Raw genomic sequence first — 23,278 nt, forward strand, 5'->3', positions numbered from 1 at the left:
ATATCATTTGACCCCACACTATTATTGAAAAATTCATCCTTTTCCCACTGTATTGATGACATCTTTGTGAAAAAGTGTCTGTCTTATCCTTGTGCCAATACTACACTATTAAATTAGAATGCCTTTATAGTATGCTCTGATATCTGATAGTGTAAGTCCTTCAGTTTTGATCTTTCCCTTCAAGGCTGCTTTGGTACTTCACATCCATTTGGATTTTCACATCAGTTTTTAGAATCATTTTCCACCAAAATAACCAAACAAACAAGCCAACAAAACTTGCTAGGATTTTAAATGAGATTGCATGTTTTGAAATCAACTAACTTCTTCTTTACGCATATGGTTAATTGTGGTAAATTTTCTATATGCATTATTTGATCAACTGTCACTGAGTAGTGTTCTATGTATGTCATTTAGGGCACCCATATTAATTATATTGATCAGATTATCTCTCTATCCTTTCCAGTTTCTTCTTCCTGCTTATTCTCTCTGCAACTGAGTAGAATGTGTTTAAGTCTTCCATTAGGATTGTGTCTATTTCTACTGCTAGTTCTTTCAGTTTTTGCTTTTACATTTGAAATATATACATATCTTCTAATGTACCAACCCCCCTTATTTCTGGTAACGCTTCTTCCTTAAAGTCTACTTGAAAATACTAGTAAGGTTACATCTGATTTCTTTACATTTGTATTTGCAAGATATATCTTTTTTCATGATTTTATTTCCAGGCTGTCTGTGTTTTTATATTTTAAAATTGTTTGTTAAGGGACATCAGGTTGGTTTCTGCATTCAATCCATTAAAAATAATCTTTTCATTGATGTACTTACTCCATTCAACTTAATATAATATTGATTTAGTTGGATTGATAGCTAGCATCTTAGTATTTACCTTCTGTATGACCCAGTTATTTCTTTTTTCTCACTTCTTGCATGATTCTTACACTAATAAAATTTTTTTATTATCCAATGGTTTTCCTTTAATTAACTTGTTAGTTAAAACAATCTTTTACTATTATTTTAGATAATTTAGTTAAATTCACCTGCTAGAATTTTGGAACTCTTAAATTCCCTTTGTTTCTCTCCTGACTTTCAAATTGTTATCATTATATAAATTGTATGTATTTTCAAACTCATAAAACATTATTATAATTATTTAGCACCATCAACTCTATATTTATTTACCCATATATTTCTCTGTTGCTTTCACTCTGTTCTGCATTTCCACATTTCCATCAGAATTCATTTTTCTTTCTCCCAGAAGAGCTACCTCGTTTAGTATTTCTTTGGTGGAGGTCTGCTGGATTTTTCTTGTCTGAATAAATCTTTATTCCCCTTTAACTTTATTGACAATGCTACTTACTAAGCAAATTAAATTTGGAAGGTCTGAAATTTACCTGTTCTAAGAGAGAAGCATCAAATTCTTTATATATTCATTTAGTTTTACTGTAACAAGGAAATCTATACATTTAAAATTTAGAGCTATTTTGTTTTATTTTCTGTAAAAGAAAAACAAAATTTATAATTAAATAGGAACAAAAGTATACACAAAGTGTCAATTCCAAAAAAAAATTTTACACAATTTGGGTGATACTTCATCAAGTGGAAGAACTCATCACTGGAAGAAAATTTTATTTTAAAGGTACCGTATTAAACTTAAATTAGGCATGCCCAAGGACAAGCCATGTTGCCTAAATTCCCACTTACTGCCATTATCTTTTCAAATTTCCATCTGCTCATTCTCTCTCTCCTTTTAGCACCAAATTACCCAACATCTCAAACCCGTCTTTTCCCTGTTTAATATAATTCCATGTTATTAGATTTTTTTATTTAAGAAAATGCTTGTATATGGTGATAATGCTAAATGTCCATATTGATATAGAGACATAGTCAATCTCCTAGACCTTTAGGAAAAGAGAGTCAAAGTCAAGGATTTTAAGCACAAGGATGAGCTTCAAACTTCCCGTGTAGCAAAGGGAACAAATTTTCTTCTTTCCCACAGTGCATGCTGATATGTTGCATCCACATCACCGCATTCACATTTTTGAGACAAAAAGGGACGAGAAGTAACTTAGATCATAAATGGATAGATTTCTTTTCCCATTGTATTTTGTTCAAGATTTTCTCCCACAAAATAAAGACACCTGATCAGAACAAAATGATTAAGCACAAAAGGAAAATAATAGAAGATGGCAACTTGCTCCCAGAAAATATAAAATTTTAAGAAATTAAAGGAAGGTTGGAATCTATTCGTCTTCTTTTAGTTGTCTTCCTATTCAACCTTTCTCCTTCTTCCACATCATCACCATTTTCTTCTTCTTCTCCTTCATCCTCATCCTCTTCATTACCAATGTTTTCCATGTCTTATTCATCATTATGAACTCAGCTTCTCCTTCACCTTCTCTAACATCCATATAAGGAGCTAAATTGTCATTTAGTAGATGTGATTAAATAGTATATTTGATGAAGTTTCCTAATTCACCTGCTCTTGCAATCAAATCATTGCTGAACCAGATGAAGAAGATCGGAGATTTGTGGTGGTATGTCTTCAATAAAACTCTATTTTGTGTCTGACATGAGCATTTCCCATTTGATCTCAGTCAATACCAAATTTAAGTCCCCACTCTTATTGAGATTAATGTATTTTAAAGTAAATATTTTCAGCAAAATAAAAACCTATTTCATAACATGATTCACTATCTTCAAATTCTGTCACTTTAGTTTTGAGAAAATACTTCAGCATCTCTTCCTTCTTACCTCCAAGCAAGGTAATCATTGGCACATGGTTGATGAACATTACCAAAATTTGGGATGTGGGAGATCAATTATGACTCTTTCAAATGGTTTCCAAAGTCTGTTAGACTTTTGTGTAGAACAAAATTTTCAAAGTAGATTTGAAAATTTCCTCACTGGCTTGTTTGTAAAGTCTATTTCAGTGGTAAATGCTTCCTATTATTCTTTCCCTCCCTTCAGTGAATTCAGAGTGGCAAGTTTTTCTCTGGCTGGAATTTGGAAACAGTCTTGATTTGCTCATTTGAAGAGAGAATGAAGACTTAAGGTTAGGGCTAATGCTGTGAGATAAATCCAAAGAACCAGTCACAAAGGGAAACTCACATTTGAAGATCCTCAGAGAATGCCTTCACCTTTTCATATTTTTGCTAGATATAGAATTCTAGACAGGCAACTATTTCCTATCACCTTAAAGATCTTATTCAGTTGTTGACTGTGTAATAGGTCAACTTATAAGATATCAAAAAGCTTACTGTATATAAGTTTGGCTTAAACTCACCTTTCATAAATAATTGAGATAAAAGCTTATGTAGTTCCTTATTAGAGTTATCGGAAATTACTAACTGCCTCACCTCGCTTCTGTAACTTCGCCAGCTTGCTGAATAGATAACTTAGGTTGCAAACTGCTCCCCCACCCCTTCTACTAAGATCTGGCGAAGGCAAGGCAAACATTTAAAAAGTCACATAGTCACTGCCCCACGGTATCTTAGGTATCTAACTATGATTGGTCATTTCAAATCCTCTGAAGACTAAGAACTTTAAATTAATAGGTTTCTGCCAAAACTAATGTCTGTGTGCCACAATATAACTGGCTACCATGAAATGCTGTAAGTTGTAATTGGTTAACTAAATAATGACGTATTCTGCCTTGCTGAAATCCATATAAGTTCACTGCTACCTTTGTTAGGGGCCATTCTCTGCATTTTTCTCCTTGAGATCAGGAGATCAGGTTTGGCCCGGCCGGCGTTTGGTGGTTTTTCCGACATTCACCCTATTTCAGGCTGGTCTTTATTACTTTATCTTTTCTGTTAAAAATCAGCTTTTGGACTTATTGTTCCGTTTTGAATGTAAGGTCCCTTTTGTTTTTGTTGTTGTGGTTTTTTTTGTTTTTTTGTTTTTTTTTTCCTGGCTGCTTTTAAGATTGCCTTAGTTTTCAACAGTTTTACTAAGGTATATTTAGGTTGGTTGTTTTTCATGTTTTGTTTTTGTTTTTGTGTTTTTTAAATTGATGCTGCTGTAAGGCTCACAGAGTTTCTTCCATTTTTCAGGTAATGTTTTCAGAGAATTCTGTGGGGCACCAGTGTGGCTCAGTCAGTTAAGCATGTCACTTTGGTTCAGGTTATTGATCTCATAGTTTCTGAGTTTTAGCCCCGCATTGGGCTCTGTGCTGACAGCCTGGAGCCTGCTTCAGATTCTTTGTCTCCCTTTCTCTCGGCCCCTCCCCTGCTCATACTCTGTCTGTCTCTCTCAAAAATAAATAAGCATTACCAAAAAAAAATGTTTTAAACAAAAAATAAATAAAGAGTTCTGGAAAGTTCTCAGCCATTATCTCATGAAATTTCTTTCTGTACCATTTTCTTCTTCTTGCTCTTCAAATGCTAAAAAGTCATAACATTGTATATTAGATATTTTCACTGTCTCATGTCTATTTTTAGTTCCTGTGCTTCATTTTCAATCTTTTGTATCAACTTCTTTTCCTCTTCATTAATCCTGTTATTTGCTCTGTAATATCTAATATATAGTTCAAATACTGAGTTCTCAGAGTCAGTTATTATATTTTTTCTCTTCTAAAATCTCCATTTGACATTTATACATCTCAAGTTTTGGTGTAAAATTCTCCATCGTGTTATTTCATCTATTTCATCTTTTCTTCATTGGCTAGAACATATTAGTCATGAGCATTTTTTTTCTTCTCTTTTTTTTTTAATGTTTATATTTAAGAGAAAGAGACAGAGGTTGGGGGGAGGGGAAGGTGCAGAGAGAAATGGAGCCAGAATCTAAAGCAGGCTCAGGATTCTATGGTGTCAGCAGAGCCTGATGTGGGGCTTGAACTCACAAGCTGTGAGATCATGACCTGAGCCAAAGTCAGTGGTTTTATCAACTGAACAACCCAGGTGCCCCAGTCATGATCTTTTTAAAGTCCTCATTTGCAGGACACCTGGGTGGCACAGTTGGTTAAGCATCCAACTCTTGACTTCAGCTCAGGTCATGATCTCCTGATCATGAGATGGAGGCCCACTTCAGACTTAATGTACAGCCTGCTTAGGATTCTCTCTCTCCTGCTCTCTCTGCACTTCCCCACTGGTTCTCTCTCTCTCTCTCTTTCTCTCTCTCTCACTCTTGCTCTCTCCCTCAAAATAAATAAACATTAAAAAAAATAAAGTTCTCATTTGCTAATTCCAATCAATATCTTAACACAATATCTGAAACATATTATTTGTCATCTGTCGGTTTCCATTGTCCAGCTTTTCTCTCAGATTTAATCATATGGTCCTATCTCGAAGCATCAAGTCATTTTTAATTAAGAGCTGAACCCTGTATATTAAGAAATTTTAGAGAATCCAGGTACTATGTTTCTCCAGAGTAGGTTCACCCTGACTTCTGCCAGGCAGAGCATAAAGTGTTCATCACAAAGTAACTAGGGAATGAGCTGATTCAAGGCTGCGTTGCAGTTGTGGCAGGCTTCAGCCAGCCTCAGTCGACTACGTTCCAACCACATAGCCCTCCAGTGTTCCCAGCTGAAGGCAGTGTGCACTGAGGGCCCCTTGTCAGCAACATGAGACTGCAGAACACTCTGCCTTTTGAAAGTGTATGGCTTAGCTTTACCATCCTGCCACGAAGGTTCATAATTCTGCAAATGTCTTGAGGAGGAATCGGCAGTGTTTTTAGTCCTTTTAGATCTCCAATATTGTCACTCTGACCCCGCAAGCCTGCCAAAGGCTCTACCTGTTCCTCTTTGTTCAAACAACTGAGCTCTACATGGGCTGAGATCAGATTTTTCAGCCTCTTGCCCATAATCCAGACTCAGCAAAAGTCTGACCACTTTCCCAAGTGAAAAGAGGCTGCAGGTCATCAGTTCACCTCTCTGTTTTCTCCTCTCTGGAGCCTCACACACTGCAGTACTCCTTGCTGTAACAGTTCTGACGGCCTTACACAAACCTGGCTTTGTAGATCTCAGCAGTATTATCAATGCGTTCAAGTTCTTATCTGACATAAATTTTCTTGCCCTATTTTTTTTCTTTATATCCACATGACTACTTATGTTTGTATTACTTCTTAAGGGTGTTTTATGTCTAACTTTCCCTACTGAAGCATAAGTCCCAAGAGAACAAGGGCCTTGCTGCATCCTCAGGGTAAAACCAGACTGAATATTGCCTGCCCCTGGTAACCTTCCTCATTCTACCATGCTTCATTTGCCATGCCTGTTTTTCTGGCCTTATTATTTTTCAGTATGAGAAAACAGAAAAAACAATTCTACATGTATTCAAAAACTCTTAATCCCCCCTCTTCATGTTTCCTTACTTTCTCCTCTATGAGAGAGAAAAATTAGAGAATATGTTTACTTTCGGTTACTCTCTTCCATGGTTCCTTCCAGTCATGTGACTGCTGGATCCTGACAGTCATTCCTCTCAATGCCCAAGTCCTTGTTGCAGTAAGTAAACTTTCCCTCAGGTTCAAGATGTACCTTCTACAGCAGGCTGAAGACCCATCTATCTCTCTCCAGGCTCTCTCTTTATCCTCCATTCTGACTATGCTGCAAACTGTATCTGAGTCACACCACAACTTTCCATGCAATCAATGGGCAAATACATTCAGAATCTACTCTGCAGCCCCAACTCTTGCACACAAAGATGAAGATTAAAAAAACAGAGTATAATGCCCCACTTTGTACACTTTGTACACTGCTAGTGCAAAGGTCAAGATTTAAGTAGCAGAGTATAAAGTCCTCACTACAACTGTGGTCCCAATCACATTCTCCAATTCAGCTTTTCTAGAGCCAGTGACTTAGAGAGTCACTGTATGCTCATTAATGAGATAGATTTTTTCAAGTTTTTATTTAAATTCTAGTTTGTTAACATATAGTGTAATATTGTTCAAGAGTAGAATTTAATGATTCATCACTCACATATAACATCCAGTGCTCAACATGACAAGTGCCCTCCTTAATACCCATCATCCATTTAGCCCATCCACCACCCACCTTCCTCCATCAACCCTCAGTTTGTTTTCTATCGTAAAGACTCTCTTCTGGTTTGTTTCCATCTCTCTCTCTCTTTTTTCCCCTTTCCCATATGTTCAAATGTTTTGGTTTCTAAATTCCACATAGGAATGAAATTATATGGTAATTGTCTTTCTCTGTCTGATTTAATGAGGTAGATATTTTAATCTACAAATGGTCCCTATCTTTCTTCCTTGATTACAACCAAAGATAGACAGAGAGAGAAGGGTTATTAATTAGGAAACATCACCAGTGTCTAAGGCCTGGGGGTTGAGAAAGAAGTTCCCCAAAACAAACCATGTTTAAAGACCAATCACAGAATGGGCCCCAGCTCACCTGGTATGTACATTTATCGTATTTTGAAATAATAACTTACTATAACTGTAGGAGATGAACAATTCTTACAAAATGCCTGCAAATCTGGTAATCATATTTCTATAGCTATATTTTAGAAAACATGTTATTTACCCAGAGGTACAAAATCTTTTCTGCTGACAAAAATTTAAAAGAACTATGATTATTAGATATTTTACATTTTGTGAAATGCAGCTACCTAGTAGAATATAATGAGTAATAGCCCTGGTAATGCCACTAGCCTCTGATGTAAAAAATGTGGCTGTTCTCATCAATCCTCAAGGCTTTTTAAATATAAAATGTGCATCCTACAGTGTGTTACTTCTGAAACCCTTACAAGACCACAAGTCCTTAAGAGTAAGAGCGCTAGAGAACCCAGAAATGGACCCACATACATATGGCAAACTAATCTTTGACAAAGCAGGAAAGAATATCCAATACAATAAAGAGTCTCTTCAGCAAATGGTTGCTGGGAAAACTGGATAGCAAAAAATGAAGAGCAGGAAAATGAACCTGGACCACTTTCTCACACCATACACAAAAATAAACTCAAAATGGATGAAAGACCTAAACGTAAGACAGGAAGCCATCAAAATCCTAAAGGAGAAAGCAGGCAAAAACCTCTTTGACCTCAGCCGCAGAAACTTCTTACTCAACACATCTCCAGAGGCAAGGGAAACAAAAGCAAAAATGAATTATTGGGACCTCATCAAGATAAAAAGCTTCTGCACAAAAAGGAAATAGTTGGCAAAACTAAAAGGCAACCAACAAAGTGGGAGAAGATATTTGCAAATGACATATCAGATAAAGGGCTAGTATCCAAAATCTATAAAGAACTCATCAAACTCAACACCCAAAAAACAAATAATCCAGTGAAGAAATAGGCAAAAGATACGAATAGACACTTCTCCAAAGAAGACATCCATGGCAAACAGACACATGAAAAAAATGTGCAACATCACTCATCATCAGGGAAATACAAATCAAAACCATAATGAGATACCTCCTCACACATGTCAGAATAGCTAAAATTAACATCGCAGGTAACAACTGATGTTGGCAAGGATGTGGAGAAAAAGGATCTCTTTTGCACTGCTGGTGGGAATGCAAACTGGTGCAGCCACTCTGGAAAACAGTACGGAGGTCCTCAAAAAATTAAAAACAGGGGGTGCCTGGGTGGCAAAGTTAAGTGTCCAACTTCGGCTCAGGTCATGATCTCGCGGTTCATGGGTTTGAGCCCTGCATCAGGTTCTGCGCTGACAGCTCAGAGCCTGGAGCCTGTTTCAGATTCTGTGTCTTTCTCTATCTCCACCCCTCCCCCACTCATCCTCTGTCTCTCTCTGTCTCAAAAATAAATAAACTACAAAAAAATTTTTTTTTAATTAAAATCAGAACTACCCTTATGACCCAACAATTGCACTACTCAGTATTTATCCAATGGACACAGGTATACTGTTTCAAAGGGGCACATGTACCCCAATATTTATAGCAGCACTATCAACAATAGCCAAAGTATAGAAAGAGCCCAAGTGTCCATCTACAGATGAATGGGTAAAGATGTGATATATATATATAAATGGAGTATTACCCAGCAATCAAAAAGAATGAAATCTTACCATTTGGAACTACATGGATGGAAGTAGAATGTATTATGCTAAGCGAAATCAGTCAGATAAAGACAGATATCCACTCATGTGGAATTTAAGATACAAAACAGATAAACAGAAGGTAAGGGAAGCAAAAATAATACAAAAACAAGGAGCAGAACAAAACATAAGAGACTTAAATGCAGAGAACAAACTGAGGGTTGCTGGAGGGGTTGTGGGGAGGGGAATGGGCTAATGGGTGAGGGCCATTAAGGAAGACACTTATTGGGATGAGCACTGGGTGTAATACATAAGGGATAAATCACTAGAATCTACTCCTGAAATCATTATTGCACTATATGCTAACTAACTTGAATATAAATTAAAAAATAAGTAAATACATACATACGTACATACATAAATACATAAATAAAATTAAAAAACACAATAGAAAAAAAAGAGTAAGAGCATGGACTTTTTAAAAAGCAGTTTAAGCCCTGTTTCATTGCCTTCTTAATGCTCTAAGATTACTTTTCTTCTAAATTGTAGATACTTTTCTTCTAAGGTTTAATAGCAAGAAATCAACATGTATCTAAGTAAAAGAGATTTTGGGGTGCCTGAGTGGCTCAGTCAGTTAAGCATCTGACTTCAGCTCAAGTCATGATCTCGTGGTTCATGAATTCAAGCCCTGTGTCAGGCTGTGTGCTCACAGCTCAGAGCCTGAAGCCTGCTTCAGATTCTGTGTCTCCCTCTCTCTCTACCCCTCCCCCACTTGTGCTCAGTCTCTGTTTCTCAAAATAAATAAATGTTAAAAAAAATAAGTGAAAGAGATTTTATTTTCTCTTATAAAAAAGTAACCCAGGGGTGCCTGAGTGGCTCAGTCAGTTAAGCATCCCACTTTTGATTTTGACTCATGTTCATGAGATTGAATCCCATGACGGGCTCTATACTAACAGCACAGAGTCTGCTTGAGATGCTCACTCACTCTCTCGCTCTCTCTCTCTCTCTCTCAATAAATAAATAACCATTAAAAAAAAAAGTAACACCCAGAATCTGGATATTTTACTTGACCCTCTGGGTTTTACCTGATTATTTGAGATTCTGCACATGAGTTCCTAACTAGCTGACAGCAAGAATGTTTTGTCCAGAGGACCACCTACTATTATTGAACCATGGCATGCTATTTTAGTTAAACCTGCATCAGAACACACCACTGAATACCCAACTGCACCCGCTGAACTGTTCAAACACTGAGAGGCAAACTCAGAACAGCATAAACAGGAAAGAGGTGGGGGAATGGGGTTGAGACCTTCCCAGACCTCAGAATAGAGCAAAATCAGGAATGAATGACTCTGCTGGAAATATCAGGATGACACCAAGTTTCAAGAATTTTTTAAAATTTTTTTATAGTTTATTTGTTTTTGAGACAGAGTGAGACAGAACATGAGTGTGGGAGGGTCAGAGAGAGAAGGAGACACAGAATCTGAAACAGCCTCCAGGCTCTGAGCTAGCTGTCAGCACAGAGTCCGACGCGGGGCTCGAACCCACGAACCGCAAGATCATGACCTGAGCCGAAGTCGGAGGCTTAACCGACTGAGCCACCCAGGCGCCCCCCAAGTTTCAAGAATTTACCAGGCCAGTTTCTAAAGAAAAATCTCTTACAGGTGATGCAAGAAGATGCTTTGGGAAGGGGAAGACCCACTACAAACAAAGCAGAGCTGTTTGGAGGATTCAAGCAGACACTGGATTTACCAGTGGCCATTTTAGAATATCTGATTAATTGACTGGGGAGGTAGCAAGGAAAATGCACAATCTGTGTTGCATTCTATAGGTGTCAAAACCAAAAAGTATGTGCAGATAGCATAAGAGACAGTGCCTGGAGAGGAGGTATTTGAACTGTGACTTGAAACAGTGAAGAAAACATTATAGAAAAAGATGCTCTTGAAGATTGATAAACAAAGGACGATTGAGAGCTTTAGCAACAGTACAGGAATCAATTTTGGTCTTAGAGCAAGTCTGAGCGAGTACAGACTGGAAGGAAATATACCTCAAGCTCCAAACCACCTGGAAAAGAGCAGATAAAAAGACTACTCTACAGAATAGAATATAATACAGACAACCGGGCTCATTCCACTAAATTATTCATGGGAAGCATTTACTGTCAGTCAGACACTGGTTTCTGAGCTCTATGATTGGCCTGAGGCCTAAGATATATAGAATTCTTCTGCTAAGGCACTTAATTCTAAAAGCAAAGCAAAAGTCTGAGGTTATCAAGAAGGCTTAAGGACAGATGAGACTGATTCTCTTCAGACCCGAATCTCAAATCCTGGCGGTCAACATGGAAAGAGGCTGAGGTGCTGCTGACAGCTCTGAAGCAGTGGACATCAGTAAGTCTCCAAAGTGTGCAATTGCAGGGAGAGGAGGCTGCAGCAGATGGCATCAATGCTCCCCACTGATCCCATTAGATCAGTCCCAAATGGACAGGGGCTCACACACACCAGCAGGCTCAGTCCTAACCGGTGCCTTCAAGTTCTCTGGTATGACATGGCCATCTAGGGGTGCCTAGCCCTGTCCACCAAAACTGTTGGCACTATAGCAAAGTGCAGGTATAAACTGAGAAAGAGCTATGCCACATGCTCTCTCACAGGACATCACTTTCCAGACTATCCTAAGTATCTGGTTCACATTCATTAAACACACATACACTAGGTTAACTATTGGCTTGAGAAGGACCACCTACTTGAGAACTGCAAGTGATTAGCTTTGTAGCTATGGGCCATATTAGAAATGACTTAAATAACCGGTTCCAAAGGACACACCGATGAAGGGAAAGTTCATTATCTCCCTTCGAGAAGACTCAAAGGGTTCCATGAGGGGAAGATTATAGGAGGACGAGTTACTCTCCTTTCTCCCTGATCCTTCTGAATCTGGAACCTCCAAAGCTAACATAATGAAAATGGACTTTAATAGTAGAACTCAAGGCTGGGCAACAGCTCATTCAGCTAACTTAATAAGTAACAGGATTAAAGCTAGCAGGCGGAAAACCTTTGGAAATTCAAAAGGTGTTGATTGTTTCTTATATGTTCCCCCCAAAAGGCAAAGCACGGAGACAGGTGTCCCTCTGCCCTGCCCCACCCAACAGCACAGCTTGGACTGGCTGACGATCCAAACTGAAAACCAAACTTACAGGAGGAAGGACTAGACAGAGGAGTGGATGGGCACGGGAACTAAGGGGTTAAATGGATCAAAGGTCTCTGGTGAAAAGAGCAGGCTCAAAGAGGAAGGGGAGAGTCTTCATCAATGCTTTTCTGAACTGTGTAAAAAGTATATTACTTATTCAAACCCCAAATATTAAATAATAAGTAAAATAAAATAAAGAGTAGCAATCACTATGCGAATGTAACATTACCTGGACCTATAATATATAAAATCAATAGTTGTCTGGGCAGCAGTGAGAGGAGAGGGGCTACTAGTGTGTGAAAACAAGTTAATAACGTAAAGACGATAACAACCCACGGGAATAGGTCACGCAAAACCAAATGATCTACTGCTGCACTGTCAACTATACTACAGTTCAGATACAGCCCCCTTAAGTTTCCGACATGCAAGTACAGGAATAAAAATCACAATCATTATCTGCTTCACAATGCGTCACAACCAACTGTGCAAAACATTAACCTATCGCGCTAAAGTTTTCGGGACAAATATCAAGAGCCATTAACAACCTTTTAAAATTATGTAAGTTATCTTTTTATTAGTCACATAGATGTTTGATTTCTGAAAACTTTCATGGTAAAAAAGAAAAATTAACTGCTGAGAAAATTAAGACCTTATAGAAAAAGGTAAAAGCCACTGGAAATATTATTACATTCATAAAAATAAACAACTAAAACTGTACATAAAGTCAAGCAAATCAACAACATTTCCTCTTACAGTGAAGATTATATTATGAATTTCCATTTTCCATCTCCTACACTGCAGAAACTTTTCAAGAGTCTCTTCCTTGAGCACCCCGTTCTGCACCCTTAACACTAGTTTCAGCGATAAGGATGATTATTTAAAACGCATTTTGTGGGGCACCTGGTTGGCTCAGTTGGTTGAGTGTCTGACTGCTGATTTCAGCTCAGGTCATGATCCCAGGGTTGTGAGATCAAGCCCAGTGTAGGCCTCCCCGCTGGGCACAGAGCCTGCTTGAGATTCTCTGTCTCTCTCCCTCTGCCCCTCTCCTACTCGATCATGCTCACACTCTTCCTTAAAAAATTTTTTTAAAAACATTTTTTAAATAAAAATAAAAAGCGACTCCTTTTAAAAAATGTATTTTGTTTGCAGTTAATACACTATGATAGGTTTATGTGTCAAGCTGGCTAGGCCATAGTAACCAGTTATTTATCAAACATTAATCTAAGTATAGCCATGAAGGTATTTTGTGAATGTGATTAACACCTACAATCAGTTGACTAAGTAAAGGAGATTACCGCCAATACTGCATATGGCCAACCCTCATCCAATTAGTCAAAGGCCTTCATTGCCAACTGAGGTTTGACAGAGATATTCTGCCTCAACACGACAACATCAACTCCTATCCGAACTTCTAGCCTGTAAACCTGCTCTACAAATTCCAAGTTGCCACCCCAACCATCACGTGAGCCAATCCCTTGAAAAAGATAGACTGTATATCCCCATCCTATGATTCTGTTGCTCTGGAGACTCGAACTGATCAATTCATTTTCAGAGAGACCTTTTCTGTGTAACTATGTCAGTATTCCACCCCTTTCGGATTTACTGACCCTGCTTCGGTCAGCCCCACCCACACAGGGCTCAGCTCCTACCCTACTCATGGAACCCACCAAATACAGTTCTTAGAACTGGGTTTTCTTTTCCAAGGTTTTATTTTAACAATCTCCATACCTTTACTTCTCTTTTTTTTTTTTTATCCCTCAGGCCCTTCTTTTTCTAATGACTAGAATAGAACAACAACAAATATAATTGGCATAAACCAGGATGAATATTCTTAAATATACACTGGCATATAGAGATCCCTGCATTAGGGAAATTTCAGATTGCAGAAGACTGTGTAAGAGTCACAGTTCTTTAAAGTATGTTCCTAAAAGTGAGGTATGCTTTAAAGTGGCATTTTTCATTCCAATATGGTGTGCAACTATTTCTACGCAATCAGAACTACAATTGGGAAATAAAAGTTAAAAGTATAATTTCAGTTACAGAAATCAAATTCTTAATCCAGTACACAAACAGGCTTATTTTAAAACCCAAGCATCCTACACATGGAAAACTCCTTATTCAGTGATGAAATATAAACTTCAAAGTTATGGAAGAATTGTCTAGAAAGATATTTCAACAGTACTTTTTAATGCTAAATTTTTAAGCTACTCGGGTCCCTTAAAATCAAAACGCTCCAGTGTTTAAATAGTCAACTGGAATCAATACCTATTAACTCAGCCTTGTGACTCCACTAAATAGTGTAAAGAGAAACATTAAATATTTATAATAACAATCACATCCTCACCTCCCACATCAACCTGTAATCCATATTTTCATCCAAGTCTTCAGGCATTCTCTTCTCTCCAGCAAATGGTCCAAACTTTTCACCCTGAGTAGTGATGATGACATTGAAAAGGAGTTAGTACAATAATCAAGTTACTAAAATAAACTTATTTCTCTTCTGGAATTTTTTTTTCTCCAAACCTTCATGCCCAATGATTGAGACACATTTAAAGTATTAAATAGCTTATGCAACACAAAATATTTACATATTTAAAGTCCAACTTAATCTTTTTTAGCTTCAGAGCCTGAATAAAAGGGTTAAATTGCATAACATTCAAATTCTGACAAGGCCTCTGGCAAGTGGTCTTAAAATGACAAGCACTGAGTTTTGCCTGACTTGAGAAACAAGCCCACCAGGCAGAAAATCACCTGGTTTCCATAAAAATCATAAATTCATCCCTATTATGAGCAAGAAAGAAGTAGGCTTGCCACTCTCAGAGGAAGACTGTTCATAAATAACGTTCAAATTCCCCTGCCAATCTCTCCAACAGCCAAAGCAGCACACTGTACACCAGTTTCTCAAAGCGCATGCTTTGACGCCCACCTGGCATGAGAATCAAGAGCAAATTCAGAATCCTAGGCATATTGAAATCGGAATCCCTGGATTGGGCACAGGGAGCTGCATTTTGGCAGGTTCCCAGGTGGGAAGCACAGGTGGCTGGCCCCTGCATGTACCTGTGAGGCAGGTTCCAGGGTAGGAGACATTGTTTTCTCAACCAGGGAAACCAAAGCAGAGACTGGAGAGACCTGGAGTGGGATTTGTCCTGAGTTTGTCCAGCCAGATGTTCTGTGGAAATGTGTGCAGGAAGGATGCAGAGCCTCTGTGAGAGTCCCTCAAACCTGCCTGTGCCCATTCTTCAGGAGAACTATCCTTTCTAAGCAATAGAAAAATCCAACAAAATCTCCAGAAGAACTTTTGCAACCATTTTTGGAGGGAAAAACAACCACCAGAGCAATGTTTTGAGGAATATAAATTACTTAATGAACAACAGAAAACCTAACTCCTGGAAATAGTAAAATGTTAAAGTTTAAAGGAATTACAACTCACTAACCCAGCCCTTCATTTTACGTATAAAGAAAAGAGATCCTGAAAGACTACAAAAAATGGAAGAGCCCAGAAGACCTATTCTTGAATGTTAACTTAGGGATAAAAAATAGGTATACAGACTCCTCAAATCAAGCTTATAATCCTAAATAATACAAACACAAGCACACAAAAGACACAGGGAGACTGCAATTTATAATAACAGTTATTGGGGCACATGGGTGGCTCAGCCAGTTAAGCGTCCAACTTCGGCTCAGGTCATGATCTCATGGTTTGTGGGTTCAAGACCCGCATCAGACTCTGTGCTGATAGCTCAGAGCCTGGAGCCTGCTTCAGATTCTGTGTCTCCCTCTCTCTCTGCACCTCTCCGACTCGAGCTCTGTCTCTGTCTCTGTCTCTCTCTCTCTCTCTATCAAAAATAAACAAGCATTAAAAAAAATAGAAAAATGTATATTTATGATAACATAGTTACTGATATAAAGTTTAGTGAGCAAATTTCAGAGGCTGGAAGCCAGCTCTGCTTCTTCCATCCTTCCAGCCTCACTAGCCACTTCATACTAGCCTCACTTCTCACTGAGACACAACAGCTCCAAAGATGCTTTCTTTCAAAAACTAATCATTTTTCACCTCAACATGGGAACTTATCAGTATTTAAAGGCAGTTAGGAAAAGCTGTATGAGAAGTGAAAGAAGAGGGGAGGGGAATTAATATATACTGAACTACTATGTTCCACACACCAAATAATCCTATGTAAGAATTTTCCATTTAACAATGAAGGACACTGAGAATCAAACAGTTTAAATAATTTGTTTGATTAAGGTCAATCACCTAGCGAAGATCAGAGAAGGGATTAGGAACCAGTGGTTTATTGTGCTCAGACGCTGTCCTGTCTACCATACCACCACTCAAAACCCTGACAATAACTGCATGACCCAGTGCCCAGGCTGGCTCACACATCCCCTCTCACTTTCCATTAACCACAACGTTTAGCAACTATGTGGCCCAGGTCTTGTTTATGTAATCACTCAGTACACTGTTGAGTTGAATGAAGAAACTGAAGGACTGATATTAAAGCTAGTCTGGAAGACAGACCAAAAAATAAAATGTGTTTTTTGGCAATAAATTTGAGGATTTGGTATTAAAGCATGTAGTTCAGCTACCTTTCCACTCCATCTGGTCACATATTAGTGTTTATCAATGATTGCAGTACGTAATAATCTAAGCACACAGTTTCCAATGCAACTGACCTACACATGCCAGTCAGTTTCCCTCTGCAGTACAAATGTGGAAGGGAAAAAACTGAATCCACCCACTCAGCAGTGTTCAAAGGACTGAAGAGGAGACATAGAAACCCAAATAAATGCACTGGAAATCAGTTTTAAAAGACTGCTTGGATGCATGTCTAGCAAGATTATTAAAAGACTTTGAAAATTCAGAATAAGAATCAGGACTCTGAATTTAAAGCCTCACTATTAATAGTGAACTCTATCATGAATTCAACTACAACTATGATAATATGGTTTTCCATTTTTTTCTTCAACCCATAGTAAGAAATACGTTTTGCATCTCTGCTTGGCATATTCACATATACACATAGAAACACAATTATAAAACTAAAATATAAATTTCTTAAAATAATACTACCCTTACTCTGTACAACACATTCCTACATTTTATAATCTATTTCATTTCACTTTTTAAAAAAAATACTGGTTCTCACCCAATAAGTACTCACTAATGGTTTGCTATCCAGTTTGAAAAACACTGACATAAAAACATACAGAGGGGAAGCAAATTTGTAAGTACACCAGTGAGTATATTAGCGTGATCTGATCAAATAAACTTGAGTTTCCACAGCTGCAAGATTACAAAAATGTAAATAGCCAATTCCTTTTGTTTTTTGTTTTATTTTAGAGAAAGAGAGAGCACGCATGCAAGTGGAGGAGAGGGACAGAGAGAGCCCAAAGTGGGGCTCAATCCCATGATCCTGGGATCATGACCTGAGCTGAAATCAAGGGTCGGAGGCTCAACAAACTGAGCCACCCAGACACCCCAAGATTATATGAGATTTCTGTAAATAGCCAACTCTTAATTATCCATAGCACTTGTGGTATGAAACACTGCAGATAATTAAAACAATTTCTATTTGACTTTAGATGAAGATTTTGTACTTACTAGACCACCTCTCCCTCTGAAGCTTTCCCCTATGGATCCTGGCAACTGCTACCCACCCCGTCCCCAACTCTGTGTTTGCTGCTGTTTCTACTATACAAACAGCACTTTCTTATCATTTTATTGCATATCTTGCTTTATTTGCTAACCATTTCCCATGGGAATTCTAACCTAAGAGTAAGCCTTTTCTGCCTCAGTGGGCTTCACACCTGCTTGGATGACATACCTGTGAAAGGAAGATTTGGGGTACACACCCCATATATATGTGATTACTTTTCTTTTAGTTGACCCACATGAAATTGCCAATATCTAACCATTTCCAATCCACAAAATGAAAATTTTTCAGATGGTTCATTATAATACAAATTATATATACATATGCATATACATACATATGTGCCATTCATAACCAGTGACAGGAAGGAAAGCAATATTTCAAACTATCTTCTTGAAAATTTCACAATTTTTGAGCTGACTTCTTGTCATTATTGGTTTTACTTTCTGTGATTAAGCTGCTGAAGGTCTCATATTCATAGCAGGAAAACTGTCGGCTCTCCATTTTCTTGCTGTACACATATGCATACGTTACTGATGTTAGCTTCATTGCAAGAATTTTCCCAGAATTCTTCACTTCAAGCTATCTCAGGGGTCACCATCTCAAATGCCTACAAGGTCAGGCAGGAAAGCAGCACAATGGCAGACATCCAACAACAAAAATGTGAAGGACGCGTCGGGAAGTAACTTGGAGGCAAGCTGGAAGGGCATGCCCACGTGAGCTTTTCCACTCCACCTAAGTGTTGCTATATCACAATAGGAACTAACGTTGCTACGTATCTACAACTATTTTAAAGAAGCTGTCAGCTCAAATGTGTACATGAAATCACTACTTTTCGATGCTGGCAATGAATTCCAAGTTTTCGAAACTCTGCAGGTCAAATAAAATGTGACTTCAAGACAAATTCAACCTGTAGCAAACTTACCAAGGCAAACTCACCTCTCAGACTGGTCCAAAGCCCAGCCTATGATGGTGCTTCTTTGTTGCTTCTAATAAAGCAGATAATTAATCTATTTGATTTGCTACCCATTGGACTAGACAATAACTATTAATAAACAAAAACATGTGTGATTACAAATATGGGCTATTTCTTCTCATTTTGCTCTGTATTAGTAAGAAGTTGAAAATAAGAGGGGCGCCTGGGTGGCTTAGTTGGTTAAGCGTCCAACTTTTGCTTAGGTCATGATCTCGCGGTTCGTGGTTCGAGCCCCGCGTCGGGCTCTGTGCTGACTGCCAGCTCAGAGCCTGGAGCCTATTTCAGAGCCTGTATCTCCCTCTCTCTCTGACCCTCCCCTGCTCATTCTGTCTCTCTCTCTCTCTCCTAGAAATAAATAAAAAAGAAAAAAAAAGAAAAAGAAGTTGAAAACAAGATTTACTGAAGATATCTCTCTTAGAACAGTGGGAAAAGGACTAGCTGAGACTTCAAGAGATCTAATCCCAAGCCCTATTCTGCCATTAAAACAGGATGTCACAAACTTCTGAGCTTCAGTTTCCTCACTTATAAAACTTAGGGATTTGGAGTCGCTGATTTCTAAGATTCCTTCCAGCTCTTAAATTCTATTAGAAAGAGCCTCTACAGGCCAAAGTTAGAACAATATGAGAAGAGAACAAAAGTATAACTGATTAAAACACATTGACAAATTCTTAATGACTGTCCAAGAAAGAGAAAAAAAAATTAAACCTTGTTTGCCTTCATTAGAAGATAACTTGTTAAAATTAATAGAGGGAAAGAACTAATATTCTGCCCTACCTTTTCCATAATACCCTAGTTCATAACAACCAGATAATAGCAAATAATGAGGGAAAGCTCTTCTTTACAGAGAAACACTAATTTATAAATAAGGAAGGACTATTTATTTGAATGAAATCGCCATTTTGAAATCCTAATAATGCAACTGATTCAGGCAAGGATTATCAATGGATGCTAAGACGATTAGGTAAAAGGTTCACAGTGAAATAGATATTTATACAGTGTCAGCTCACAGATTACTTATTAAGCACAAGTTCCCTTTAAATGGAAAAATTACTAACAATGTTGGCATTGCTAACAGTGGGAAACCCAGACATTACACACCCCCTACTATAACGCAGTCTGCAGTAAACCATCCTAGCCATACGTTCCCCAGTGCCTGCCATAGGAACGTAAGAGGGATGTTTGCTGAACTCTCCAGGCACTGCCAGGAGTGAAAGGGCAAGAGAACATACACAGACCTCTTCCTCCTTGCCCTGTCTCTCACCCAGCACTTGGGGAGATCTGTGCTTCATAGGAAGAAAGCACACAGATAAACACAGATGAGAGAGAGATGGACACTTCGTGCGATTCCCAAGGCTAAAATGGCACTATTTACCGCAATGTCAAAAGTATCCTGAAGGTATGGGTGCCTGGGTGGCTCAGTCGGTTAAGTGTCCAACTTCAGCTTAGGTCATGATCTCATGGTCCATGGGTTCAAACCCCGTGTCCGGCTCTGTGCTGACAGCTCAGAGCCTGGAGCCTTCTTCAGATTCTGTGTATCTCTCTCTCTGTTCCTCCTCCATTCATCCTCTGTCTCTCAAAAATAAATAAAAGTTAAAAAAAAAAGTATACTGAGGGTAGGGAGACGTGTTTAATATGTTGGTTCATTTTTAAAAAAAAAAAGTAAAATAAACTATACCTAGTTTCCAGATTCAAAGAAATACAGAAGGTAGAGAAACACACTAAATAAAGCCCTGGGAAAACAATCAGATAAATCCAGATTGTGAGATATTCTACAATTAGCCAAATTTCTTCAGAAAGGGGAATGGGAAAAAGGAGACTGTTAAGAGATTTGAAAGACATAACCAAATGTAATAAGTGGTCCCTGATTAGATCCTGGTTCAAAACAAACAGCTATAAAAACACATTAGAGGCAATGGAGTAGTTTGAATATGGGCTGGAATTAGAAGACATTAGGAAATTACTGTTATTTTTGTTGGATGTTAAAATGATATTATGGCTATTTAGGAGAATGTCCTCTGCAGAAATATTGAGGGAAAAAATGTCATAATGTCTGCAATTTACTTTGAAATGGTTCAGTGAATAAAAAATATATACATATTGATGAAATAAATTATATTAAAGTGAATCAATCTGCAGTTGAATCATTCTTATGTGAAATAATGACAATTTTTCACAGAAGGGGTCTAGGGTCCCCACTTAGAACATAATTATATTTCAATGTTATACTACTGCTCATGTGTTGTTCTTGTAGTACAATTAGGCCTTCAACAAAGAATGTTTCTAAAAAGCTCAGTATGAAAAATATTCAATCTTCTTTTCCTACTATGACTGAGCAGAGGCTAGTTGCCTCACTATATCCATACTCCTTAGTACTAGAATGCTGACCGTTTGTTGAGGGTACTAATATATGTAGGTACAAAAACTATACTTACCAGCTTCCCATTTAGATAAGGAAGAGAGCTAACAATATGCAAGCAGAGATCATTGTATGAACCTTCCACAAAGGCTCTTAAATGAGAGCTAAGTCAGCTGGTAAGAACACCCGTGGACCTTGGTTACCTCCTCTCTCTCCCCACCTGTAATAAAAGCATGATAGCTGGGGCTAAAGCAGCCATCTTGAGGCCAAGACAATGCAAAGACTTCCACCCCAACACTTTAAGCCACTGAACAGATAGCAGTAAACGCCTCAGTGCCAACTTCTTGTTACAAGGCAAACTTAATCCCCCAAGGTTCAGATTCCTGTAGTTGTTCCTATTCCTCCCAGCTGATATAACGAATGTCAAGGAAAAGAAACACACTAGAGCCCAAGATGTAACAGAACAAGTCTTTACGAAATGAGTCCCTTAAAAAATAAATATGAAATGGGAAACAGGAGAACTGTGAGGAAGAAGAGATTCTGGGCATATGGTGACCTGCATGCAGCACGTTCCACATAACTCCAACCCTAAGCTACTTGTGTCTCTGGAGCTAAACAACTGCTGCTAGCATGTACTGTCAACAGAGAAGCCTTAGGTTCTGGTAAGGGACTCCTGTGAGGCATTCTCTCCAGTGGACTTAGTAATAAAGTGGAAAATAGCAGAAGAGGGCTGAGGACTGGAAACTAGGGATTACTGAAAAACTTTTGAAAATCAGAAATGGGGGAAGGGGCCATAGCCCACAGTCTTTCCATGCTCGCAGTCCAGGAAAGTACAAGGAGACAAGAGAGCCCAGGAACAGGGAACCGAAAACCTACCTGCTAGGCCAAGCTCATGGTGACAGAGAGCCCTTTGCCTATAAGGAAGGGCTGATATCACAGAGGGCTCTCTAATTACCGGTCTTGGACTTCGATAAAGCAACCAAGGCACATTGCCTAAACAAAGGGGCCCAGCCGCCTGAGAGAGAAAGATCAGGCAGAAAAATGAGAACCATATTCATAGAACTCCTACAGGAGACAGAATAATTAAAAGGAATACCTCAATTACATAAGGGAATTTAAGGACATTCAAGTAGAGCACTCAAAAAAAGTAACAACAAGTAACAACAATAACAATAACAGAACACACTTTTAAGAGTGAAAAAGGAAACATGATTTCCAAACTAAATATTTTTAGAGAATGAGCTGAAAGAGAAATATGATCATCTGAAAACCACTTACCCAGTCAGGAAGCCCTTTACAGTCAGGTGGAAAGACAACTAGCTGATGATATACACAGATTCAGAGAGCATATTATCCACATGGTGATGAGAAAAAGAATCGCAAAAAAGTCTCTAATGAAACAAATGAACCAGAGCAAAGGAAAGAAGATGCCAGAAGAAAAGGAGGAGCCTACACACAAAATTAACAACTGACAGCTGTGTAGACTACATAGGCTCTAACTAACAATTCTTAAACCAAGGGGGATATTCTCTTAAAAGAAATTCTATTAAATAACAGACCATTTGATAAAAACTTAAGGGTTGTTAGGGAAGGATGGCAGGAGGGCAAAGGATCCCAAAAGCGGCACATGGGGTAAGGCGGGCGGGTGGAGGGAGGGGCAGAAGGAAGAAACAGGGAAAGGGAACATCTTGTAAAAGAAATTCTGTGTTTTTGTGGGAAAACATAGTTGAGCTCTAGGCATCAGATAAAAAAATCATATCCATCTAACTGTGAAAGAGGGAAAGAGTAAGTAAATCACTTAAGAAAAAGAATATAACATACAGAGTAATCAGAAGAGAGAAAGGAATGAACAGTTACTTGAACAGACAGCAAAATAAGGAAAATTTAAAAGTAAGTTACAGCGATATAAAATAAGTAACGAGCAGGGCGCCTGGGTGGCTTAGTCGGTTAAGCGTCCGACTTCGGCTCAGGTCATGATCTCGCGGTTCATGGGTTCGAGCCCCACATCGGGCTCTGTGCTGACAGCCAGCTCAGAGCCTGGAGCCTGTCTTCGGATTCTGTGTCTCCCTCTCTCTCTGACCCTCCCCTGCTCATGCTGTCTCTTTCTCTCTCAAAAATAAATAAAAACATTAAAAATAAATAAATAAATAAGTAATGAGCATAAAGAAA

General features: G+C 38.4%; 1 protein-coding gene across 1 annotated transcript in view; it reads right to left on the reverse strand.

Annotated features, from left to right (window-relative positions):
• Positions 1-23,278, reverse strand: part of PRDM5 (PR/SET domain 5) — a 205,539-nt gene that overhangs the window by 166,945 nt on the left and 15,316 nt on the right. Inside the window, 1 exon segment of the mRNA XM_077752777.1 lies at positions 14,468-14,551. Within this exon segment, the coding sequence (XP_077608903.1) occupies positions 14,468-14,551 (84 nt within the window).

This window comes from Crocuta crocuta, unplaced genomic scaffold, assembly GCF_008692635.1.
Source record: "Crocuta crocuta isolate KB4526 unplaced genomic scaffold, BGI_CrCroc_1.0 scaffold451, whole genome shotgun sequence".
Lineage (NCBI taxonomy): Eukaryota > Metazoa > Chordata > Mammalia > Carnivora > Hyaenidae > Crocuta > Crocuta crocuta.